Genomic DNA, 10,920 nt, shown 5'->3' with positions numbered 1-10,920 from the left:
TGTCTGCAAAACAAAACGCAAACCCACTGCCATGGAGTCAGTTCTGACCTATAGAGACCCTGTATAGGAGCTTCTTTGGGCCCCTATACGGGAGCTTATATGGTCCCCATATAAGAGCTCTGATGATGTAGTGCTTACAAGTTGTGCTGTCAATCTCCAGGTCTGTTATCAGTTCAAACCCACCAGCTGCTCTGCAGGAGAAAGACTGGGCTTTCTACTCCCGAAAAGGGGTACAGTCTTGGAAACCACAGGGGCAGTTCTACCCTGTCCTACAGGATCTCTATGAGTCAGTATTGACTCGATGGCAGTGAGCGATGATGTAAGACTTCTATTAAGGTATTCCCTTCTGAATTCTTGGTCTCCTGGCTTCTCTCTCCTCGGCTATTCCTCCCAGCCCCAGTGGCCGTGAGAAGGCCCTTTCTACTTTCACTTCCTGGTTGCATAGTGAGTTACCGGTTGGGCTGCTAGCTCCAAGGTCATCAGTTTGAAACCATTAGCCAATCCTTAGGAGGAGGAGGAGGCTTTCTACTCCCATCATGGCTTACAGTCCCGGAGTCCCCCGGGGCACCTCTAGTTGGCACTGACTTAATGGCAGTGTGTTTGGAGGAATATAGAATTTCTGAACCTGTCATCTTTATAGGAACAGACAGCCTCATCTCGCTGCTACAGAACCGCTGGTGGGTTTGAACCACCGACCTTGTGGTTAGCAGCCTAAGGCTTAATCCACAGCTTTGCCAGGGCTCCTGGCCCTTAGGAAATCAAGAGAGGAAAGTAAATTTGACTTAAAAACTTCTTATGGAAGAACTAGAATGTTTTACTCTATTTCCCAATGTTCTTCGAGCCCCCAAGCATGCTGGGAGGAACTTGGTGGGGACGCGAGTGGCGGGGGGGTTTAAAACAAAAGAGTGAGTTCCATCAAAAGATGTAGATTACTCATGGATGAACCTTGAAATCACTATGCCAAGTGAAATAAGTCAACTCAAGGGTACGCACCGTCTGATCCCACGTATATGGATCGCATGCACTAGACAACGACTGGTGGTCACCAGGGGCTGCAGGGCGGTGCGCCAGGGCCATAGTTTCTGACTTTTGTGATGAGAAAGTTTCAGAGAATAAATAAATACATTTTTTTGAAAGGAAAAAAGTTCACAGACAAATAGCGATGATTGCACAGCTTTCTGAACACGATTCATGCCACTGCGTGTACGTTTGAAAATGGTTAAAATGGCAAGTGTTCTGTTATGTGTGTAACCAGGGAAAAAAAGAAAAGAGAACTTGTAGTCGTGGTTGCATGACTCGTTTGAGGTTCCTCGCCTTCACACCCTGAAAGAGGGTTCATTGAGCAGCTACTTCGTGCCAGACACTGTGCTGGTTCTCTCCAGGGAGATAGCTGCAAATGGGGCAGGCCTGCATGGAGCCTTCTGTTTAGCAGGCGAGAGGGGATCGATGTGAAGCCAGGTTTCCCATGAGTCCATCTGTGGGCAGGAAAGGTGAAGCCCTCCATGGAAGAAAGAGGAAAATGTTGTGAGAGTGGGAAACAGGACCACTCAGAAGTGTGTGTGTGTGTGTGTGTGTGTGTGTGTGTGTGTTTACTTCCTTTTTATTTTTTATTTATTTTTTAAAAATCGTTTTATTAGGGGCTCATACAATTCTTATCACAATCCATACATACATCAATTGTGTAAAGCGCATTTGTACATTCATTGCCCTCATCATTCTCAAAACATTTTCTCTCCACTTAAACCCCCGGCATTAGGTCCTCGAGGTGTGTGTTCTGAATGACGAGTTGGCTGGGTACAAAGGAATAAGAAAGCTTTCTAGAAGGAGGGCACATCCTACAGGTATGTCAGGATAGTCGCATGACCAGAGAACAGAAGGCCACGGCAGTGCCCCAAAAGATGAAGTGAACTGAATAGGCAGGAAGGACCTCGTAGATTTTAATATGGCTTTGTAGTCACCTCACTTAGTTTCTACTGCCGGGCCTGTCATGCCCAGAACAGTCCCTGGGACACAGGCACCGAACCAGTCTCCATACTTGAGTCTGGCTCATGGCGATACCACGTGTCAGAGGTGGATTCCATTTTTTAAATGTTTGCCTTTAGCAGTTGAGCACAGGCATGATTTGCACCACAAATGCTAGTGGAATGAAGACGATATCTCACTCCCAGAGTTTATCCGAGCCCCTGGGATCAGGGACCTACTATTTTTAAATTTTGGTGACTCATTTCTATACAATGCTGATGGAGACGGAATAGTTTTCACAGAGAGACTTTGGGAGCTATTTGTCTGAAGAAACACTGGCTTCCTGGGTTGGGACTTGAAGCACAAGATTTGCTCAGGTGCGCACACACACACAAGCACACACACAGCTCATCCACGTACACAGATGCTCATTCTAGCCCGCAGACAAACCACCACCAAACTGCTTGGTCTGTTCTCTAGATGGGCTGTCCCAGCAATCAGAGGTGATATTAGTGGCTAGGCCTTGGGATATCCCCACAAGGTTGGCAATTCAAAACCACCAGCCGCACTGCAGGATAAAGAGGAAGCTTTCTGCTCTCATAAAGAGTTACAGTCTCGGGAGCCCACCGGGACAGTTCTGTCCTGACAGTGAGGGTGCTTTGGGTTTGGTCCCAGCGATCGAGGGCACGGGCTCTGGACTGAGTCACAGAGCCTGTGTTTATGGCGTGCTGGCACCGAGCTAAGCTGCATTGGCCAGTGTGTGACCATGGACACCGTCCATTTCCTAGTGTGGAGATGGGGTTGGGTCTGCCCTTCACATCCATTTCTGCATCTGCATGGTAGAAGCGTAGTTATCTCACAGGCTTCTTTTGAGGTTGAAATATAGATCGTGGCACACTTCCTAAAGCATAGCTAATGACCAATAAATATTAATAAGTTTACTCATCCTAGCACTATCAATAATTGCCGAGAACACACACACACACACACACACACACACACACACACACACTTGAGCTCTGAGCATCTAGAATCCAGCCTCGAGCCAACTGAGTGGCCTCTGTCGGTGGTTTGATTCTGAAGCCTCTGTCATCATAGACTCCTGTCTGAGGTTCTCAGCACAGCTGAGCGGCTTCCTCCCAGGTCTTGCTTCCTGGAAGAGCTGAGGGATGCGAAGGTCCTGGGCGCCCTCTGCTGGTAGAATCCACACATGCCTTGTAGTCGTGGCCCAAAGAGTAACCAGGGGACCCACCGGCCAGAGCGGGTCCTAAGGGTCTTGGCTGTGTCTGCGTTGCGCTCCAGAGCTTCATCCTCTCTGCTGACCACCCTGCCCTGCTAGTGCACACCCTTCGCCCTTCTCCCTCCATCTCACATGGCTCTTCTTTGTCCTGCCCAGAAGCCCAGACAGAGAGGGTCCTCCTCCAAGCTTAAGGGGCCCCAGGTGCCAGGTCCCTCTCCCGGAGGTGCCCACTGTGCTGCCACCCTTGGGCCCCTCAGTTCTAGCGCAGAGCGACTCCTGGCTTTTCCAGAGGTTGAGGGAACTGGGGGTTGGGGGGTGGCGTGAGGCAAGGAAAGGTGACACTGCACCCCCCTACCCTGCCATTTAGACAATATTTTAAGAGGCAACTTGAAATGGAGACCACCTGCCCAACCCAGTGGTAGTGGGGAAAAAACCTCAAGAGAGTCTGTATTTTCTTCCCAAATCCACCCAGTCCGCGAACCACGGTTCCCAAGAGGCCCCACATCTTCAGTGTGACATGGGGATATAGCCGTGCCTGGGGCCTGGCACTGGTGTGAGGAGGTGTGAGGTCGCACAGGCGGGTGGTCTAAAGGTAATGAGGGGCAGCCTCAGTGTGCCCATGATGGGAGGGCCTTCAGGATCACCGGCAGGGTCTTCAGCTCCTGCACCTGAGCAGGTGTGCAGAGCGGGGGCTCGGAGACAGGCCGCTGGTTTTCTATCTTGTTTCTGCTGTGGGGCCTTGAGCTGTGACCTAACTGACCTGCATTTCACCTTCTCCATCTCCAATGGGGGGGGGGGTCCTCTCGTCACCTTGGCCATAGGGTTGTGCCGACAACTCGTGTACAGTACTTGGAATAATCCTTGGTGCATGTGTGGTTGTCAAGTGCCATCGAGTTGGTTCCGACCCACAATGGACCTGTGCACAAAAGAATAGAACCCTGCCCAGTCCTGTGCCGTCCTCACGTGGTTCCTATGCCTGCACCCATTGTTGCAGCCACCACGGTGTCCATCCATCGCATTGAGAGCCTTCCTCTTTTTTGTTGCCCCTCTATCTACCTTACCAAGCATGGTGTCCTTCACCAAGGACTGGTCACTTGGGGCATACCAGGTGCTTGATAAAAGGCTATTGTTATAATATTAAGGCAGGCTGAGTAGCATTAGTGATTACACTTCACAGATGAGAAAATGAAGGTCTGAGTGGTTTGCTCCAGGTCACACAACTGGGAGGTGGTATCACCCGTCTCCAGAGTCATTGCCATACCTGACCCTTGGCATCAGTCACCCATAAAACAAGGTCTCAAAGGAATGAGACCCCTGCCCAGAAGCATCTTATCCCCTGACAGACTGCTGTACTAATTGTGACTTGTGTTGCCTCTCCCCTGAGCTGGGGCAGTCTGAGAACAAGAAGAGGACCGGGCTGAAACCTGGGTCCCAGCACCCAGTTCAGGGCTCCTCCTGCACACGCCCTGTCTCTGAGGGACTTGCTGCATCCCCAGACACCCTCACACATCAGAAACATAGGAAATTTGGTCCTTTAGGTCCTGGCCAGTGTGCATGCTCCTTGGTGGCATTTACAGCAGCCTTTGGGATTCAACTGCAGTCGCACACTCCCAGGTTTGCAAGCAAGCCAAGGGCCAACCACAGACCCCTGTGGGGCACCCATAATTACACGCACACACCAACAGACCTGGCTGCACACAGGTCTGAGAAACAGGATGGCCTGCCTCCACACACAAGTGCAGACCACTGGCAGACCGGCCCAGGCCCAACCCCTTCCCTCATCAGTTCTCTGTCTTTCTCATCAAGAGGACAAGGATTGGAGTTTCAAGTCCCCACTCGACCACCTAGCATCTCTGAGCCTCATTTTTCACGTTTGTGAAATGCAGCCCATGACGAGGAGGGCAGCAAATATCTGGTAGGGTTGCTGTGGGCCTTTGACGAGGAAGCACAGGGACAGGGTGTAGCAGATCCTAGCAAGTGATGGAGATTGTTTAGACAACAGCCAGATGTGGAGAAGGTGTTCACTAAACGAATGAGCTGGGGGTGAGCTGTGTGGGTGCCTGGGGTGGGATGGAGGGAGGTGACATGCAGGCAGGAAAGTGACCCAGGCCTCCTGATGCTTTGGCAGCTCCAGACCTGGGCTTCAAAGGCACCATGCACGTGCTTGTGTTTGTCTTTCTGGTTTTCAGAAAAGAAACGATAACCCTCTGCCATTTGTTCTCCTTCTCTGCCTGCTCCTTCCTCACTGGATTACACTGAGAGTCCCTAACTCTGACGAGCTCTGTGTATGATGGGGCCTCAAAAGTCAGATTCTAACACAGAAATGGCCTAGACACCGTGTAAGCTAAGTGGGTATCAAGTTTCCTGCCTACACCCCACTGGTAACAAGAGGCTCACCAGCAACCTCCCTTGGCGGGTGGCTTCCTTTGTGGGCAGGTCTCTTGGTAAGGAGCCCTGGTGGCGGAGCATTTGGCAACTAACTGCAAGGTCAGTGGTTGAAACCCACCAGCTGTTCCTCAGGAGAAAGATGAGACTGTCGGCCTCCATGAATATTTACAACCCTATAGGGTGCTGTGGTCACAATTGATAAGATGGCAATGGGTTTGTGGGGGATTTTTTAGTGACGAGACGGAAGCCTGCCTCCCTATGATACACTGTCGATTCTTCCTTCCCTAAAGCCATCTGTCCCCTGCAGTTGCCCAGGAAAATGTACGTCTCCTGTTCCCTGAGATGTCTCGACGGGAACGGGATCGCCCACTGCCATCGAGTGCATTCCAACTCCTAAATCAGAAACCAAGCTCCCTGTCCAACTCAGCATCCCTCATAGGATTTCCAAGCCAGTGACCCGTTACATGAGCTCTCTCACCAATCTCTCTCGCAGAGTGGCTGGCAAGTTTGAACTACCAACCTTCCAGCTAGCAGGACAAAGGGACGGGGGGCCCTAAAGAAGTCAAGCTAAGGAGAAAAGTGCCAGTCTGGAAGACTGCTCGAGTCTGGCCCCTCAATTTCTCCTGAGCGCGTCCCTTCCCTGCTGCGAGCCAGGCTGTCTCCCTCCCAAAAGGAAGAGCTTTATCCTAAAGGAGGTGATTGTGCTTCAACCACAACATAGGGCGGCAACTCCACTCCCTCTTAGCCTTCTTCTCTACAGCTGGGCCTCACCCCGTTCTGCAAGCACCCCGAGCTGTTTCCAGTGACCCCCTCCTCCTGGTTCACCGCTGTCATTGCTTCTGCCACAGTGCATAGGCCAGGCTGTGTATTAAGTGGATGGTGGCTTTGTCTCTTTAAATGATGAACAGCCCTGGGGACTCAGTCAAGGGTACAGTAGCTTGCTCGAGATCATACAGCCCAGAGGTGGTGAGGGTCGGTTTGCATCCCACCCTAAGGGACCTCGGAGCTGGCTCCCAGGGCGAGAGTGAGCTTCTCCCGCAGGCAAGACATGGGTCTGATTACAGAGCTGCCTGTCCTCCAAGCTGGCACTCAGGGATCCAGAGGCGATCCAGCCGGGCAACTCGCCCTAGAGGCCTGGGTTCTCTAGTGGGACTCGAACTCCCCACCTCCCTGCCCTGCAACTCCCTCCTGCCTCCTCATTTTGGCAGTCTCTCTGCTCTTCTCCACAGGGAGAACAACTTCATCAAGGACTTCCCCCAGCTGGCCGACGGGCTGTTGGTGATCCCGCTGCCGGTGGAGGAGCAGTGTCGGGGGGTCCTCTCTGAGCCCCTCCCGGATGTCCAGCTGCTCACGGGTAAGACAGACATGGGGTCCCTGACCTGCTGGTGCAGAGCTGCCCTTAGCTGACCCAAGGGCCAGCACCCACCCACCCCCGGCCCCCGTTTGTGAGGGTGAGATCGGAAGGGGGCCATCCTTGATGAGAGAGGCCCGGCCTCTGCTGTGTCTGAGTCCCAGCGGCTGTTTCCACACTGCTCACGCCCCTCGGCAGTCTGCCGGCTTTGTGCGTGCGTGTCTTTTGGCTCTGCGCAGCCCGTGTTTGGGGTTTCGTTGGTTCTTCTCCATGCTATTCTGAAGCAAAAGGGTGGCCCCCTCAAACGGGGGCATCTCCCCATGGAGGAGAGCATCAGTGACGCAGCTTGGCTTTGGCTTTGGCCTTGGCCATTCAGCAGCAGGGGGGAGCATTATGCATCCCATTGGGTATATGAGGACTCTAGACTCAGAGAGGTGACAGAACAAGCCCCAGGTCACACAGCAAAGCTGACACGAGTAGGCCTGGGTGCCGGGGCTGCGAGTCTTCACTTCTCACCCTCCACTCCTCAGCACCGCCTCCCTCAGTGGAGAGCCAGACTGCAGGCCTTTCTGATGCCTGGCTCCTTCTACCCCACTGCAGGACCCCCTTCTGTTCCCATCCCTTCTCCTACCCTTTCCTTGGGGACTTTCCTAAGGTCTAGGAGCTCTGCTGCTAGGTGGGTTAAGCATTAGGCTGCTAACTTCAAGGATGGCAGTTCAGAACCACCAACTGCTCTCCAGGAGAAAGATGAGGCTGTCTGCTGCTATAAAGATTTTACAGTTTTGGAAAGCCCCATCCTACAGAGTCACTGTTGAGTCAGCACAGTGTTGAGTCGACTCGATGGCAATGAACTTGGTTTGAGGTCCCCTAAGGCATAAAGAACCTGGACCTGCTTTTGTGATATAGTTGTTGAGTGCCAACTTCGCACCTCATTCACAGTCCTGGGGGAGGGCCACTCTGTAGAACCATAGAGCTGTTCCCTAAGCAAGACCCCCACAATAGGGCCTGACTCAGGTTTCAGTATGCCCGTCACTTGCAAGCCCTGGGAGTCCTTGAGCATGTACAATTTCCACGATCCTCTCCTGTAAAATGCTGCGAGTAGGGAGAGAGCCTACATGTGCCAGGCACTTTGCATACATGAATCCACATAACCCCACAAGGGTGACAGTGCTCCCCTTAGACCGGTTAAAGAGGTCACATGACTTGTCCAAGGCCACATGGTGCCTCTGAAGTTGATGCGCTCAACTCCCAAGCTGATGCCTTATCTGTTACCACCTCCCTGCCCTGCTCCCAAGAGGGGCCCAGATGTAGAACACACCAAATCATGGATGCTTTGTAAAACATGTCTAAAACAGGTGGTGCCCACCTTGATTTTCATTTTACATCACATCATAGGCTTTCCGAGCTGAGATGGCTTGTAGTGCTATACTGTTCTCCTGATCAATAAGAAAATAAGTCTGCAAGATGTTTTGCTGAATGGTTCCTCTTTGGATAGCCCCTAAAATAAGGTGACCAGATTTTAACACTGGTAAAGCGGGACAAAAGCAGGACACCATTGATAAAACTCCTATCCTGGCGAAATAGCCACATGGCAGCCGTATATTCCCTTCCCGTTCTCCCGCCGTTCCCTACCTTGTTGTGCATTCTTTCCAAAAATCAGGACTTTTTTAAAACGCCGCCAGGACGTGGGAAAAATTGTTAAAAATCGGGACTGTCCCACCAAAAGCGGGATGTCTGGTCACATCACCCTTAAACTCAAACCAAACTCACTGCCATTGAGCCAATTCCACTCACGGTCACCCTATAGGACAGGGTAGAACTGCCCCTGTGGGTTTCTGAGACCGTAACTCTTTATAGGAGTAGAAAGCCTCATCTTTATCCAGATGAGTGGCTGGTGGTTTTGAACTGCTGATCTTGTGGTTAGTAGCTCAATGAGTAACTGGTGAACCACCGGGGCTCCTTGAATACTCCCAATGCTGGGGAATTCACTACCTCCTGGAACAGACGCCTCTACAGTCCATGCAGAGGCCCCTGGATCCGTCCGTGAGCTGTGTCTCCTTGGGCGGGTTCCCTCTCTGAGCTTCAATTTCCAACTCTGACACATGGCGGTTAATCTTTCCTTTCCAGACCTGTTGTGAGAGAAGTGGAGATTATGCATGTGAACTGAGTGGCATATTGGGTCCAACATACGTGGTAGGAATTGCTACAGGTGTTTGTTTGGCCTGGGAGTGTGGGGGTAGGGAAGAGGTGTCTTTGAGTGTGTCCTTGAGGAAAACCACCTTTATATTTCCAGAATACATACTTGAAATTGAAATCTGTTATTCATATACCTCACCCCATCGCGGAGGGAGTTCTGGGATGGAGCTGAGTAAGATGCGGGCCAGGGACAAGTCTGTGATCATGCACATGATGAGGGAGAGTGGTTGAGGTGATAACTCTTCACTGGCCCCCGACAGGGGGAGAGGCAGGGACCATATGGATGGACACCTCACCCTTGAGAAGCTGGCATTCCACCCAGGTCCCTCCCATCAGGTCAAACCTGACTTACAGCCACCCTGGAGGGTAGCGTAGAACGATCCCTGCTGGTTCCCAAGATGGTAAATCATTACAGAAGCAGCAAGTCTCATCAATCTCCCGTGGAGCAGCTGGCCCTTTCGAACTTATATGACCCTGTCATTAGCAGCCCAACGCACAGCCCAGTATACCCCTGGGGCTCCCGGCATTCCACCCAGGAGCGTGTATTCCAGGACAGGATCCAGGAAGTACCAGGGTCCGGAGAGCAGGGATGATGATCACCCCTGTGGGTAAAGGGCAGGACAGAGGCTTTGTCATTCTTTGATGGCCAGGGGAAGTACATTTCCCTGTGCACTCAATGGCTCTGGGTGGAAGCAGCTGCATCAATAGCCTCTGTCAGAGCACCCTGCCTCCCAGTGTGAGGGTCTAGGCTCAGCTGCTGATAGCCTGCATCCCCCCACCCCCGCCCTACTTTCAGTCAGGAGACATAGGTGGGCCCCAGCGTCGGAGTTGTCCTGTGCAGGCTGCTTTCTGTGTCTGCCTTGAATCAGAAACATGGCCCTCTCCTGCCTTCCCCACCTCCCTCTCCTTCCCCCACCCACCTCCCCTCAGACTGCCAAGGAAGGACCTACCGGAGAGGCAGAGCAGAGAAACAGAGAGGACGTATTTATAACAAAGTGCCCTCACTCCGCTGGATATATCTTTGGGGAGCATGAATATTCTACCTTCAAATGAGAGCTTCTAAAAAAAAATTCAGATTATTCCTGAAAAGGCTAAAGAGAAAAAGAAAAGGGAGGGGGTGAAAAAAGCTGACAGTAATGGACAACTTTAATACTGCAGCAATGTCCCCGAAGAAATCATTTGTTCCAATGAGATTCTCATTTTAATCCTGGTATCAGATGTCTCTGTAAGGGCCTCCTCAGCAGGGGACAAGAGCAAGACAGAAAATGTGCCTGCCGTTTGCCCAGCCCCAGAAAGCAGGGGAGGCAGCAGCAATAATAATAACTGCCGAGGTAGCAAACATTCCTTTTTATAGATTGTTTTTCTGATTATGAAAGAGCACGTTTGCTGTGCTTAGGATAGGCAAATTAGAAAATGGGGATGAATATTAATCAGAACCGAAGAATCATCCACATCCCTAGCACCCAAGGCTAACCATTAGCTAGCCTTGTCTGTTGCTTTGTGCCTGTTGATGTGTGTTGGCTTCTGTGTCCACGTTTCCCAAGATGCATGCTCTGGAGCAGGGGTTTGAGAGGGCCTTCTGGACACCAGGGGCCCCACCCAAAGGGGGTCCCATGGTCCAAGAAGAAAGCCTGGTGCCCGGCTATCAAAAAGTATAGCGTCTGGGGTCTTAAAGGCTTGAAAGTAATCAAGCGGCCATCAAGCTCAGAAGCAACAAAGCCCACATGGAAGAAGCACACCAGCCTATGCAACCACGAGGTGTCGAAGGGATCAGGTGTAAGGC

General features: G+C 51.7%; 1 protein-coding gene across 1 annotated transcript in view; it reads left to right on the top strand.

Annotated features, from left to right (window-relative positions):
* Positions 1-10,920, top strand: part of ASTN2 (astrotactin 2) — a 1,157,183-nt gene that overhangs the window by 812,550 nt on the left and 333,713 nt on the right. The window contains exon 14 of the mRNA XM_045296567.1: positions 6,820-6,944. Within this exon, the coding sequence (XP_045152502.1) occupies positions 6,820-6,944 (125 nt within the window). The remainder of the gene's footprint in view (positions 1-6,819; positions 6,945-10,920) is intronic.

The sequence above is a fragment of the Echinops telfairi genome, unplaced genomic scaffold (genome assembly GCF_000313985.2).
Source record: "Echinops telfairi isolate 266 unplaced genomic scaffold, ASM31398v2 ScPeMD7_7410;HRSCAF=8448, whole genome shotgun sequence".
NCBI classification, from domain to species: Eukaryota; Metazoa; Chordata; class Mammalia; order Afrosoricida; family Tenrecidae; genus Echinops; species Echinops telfairi.
The sequence above is the reverse complement of the archived record's forward strand: the minus strand, read 5'-3'. Positions and strand labels throughout refer to the sequence as shown.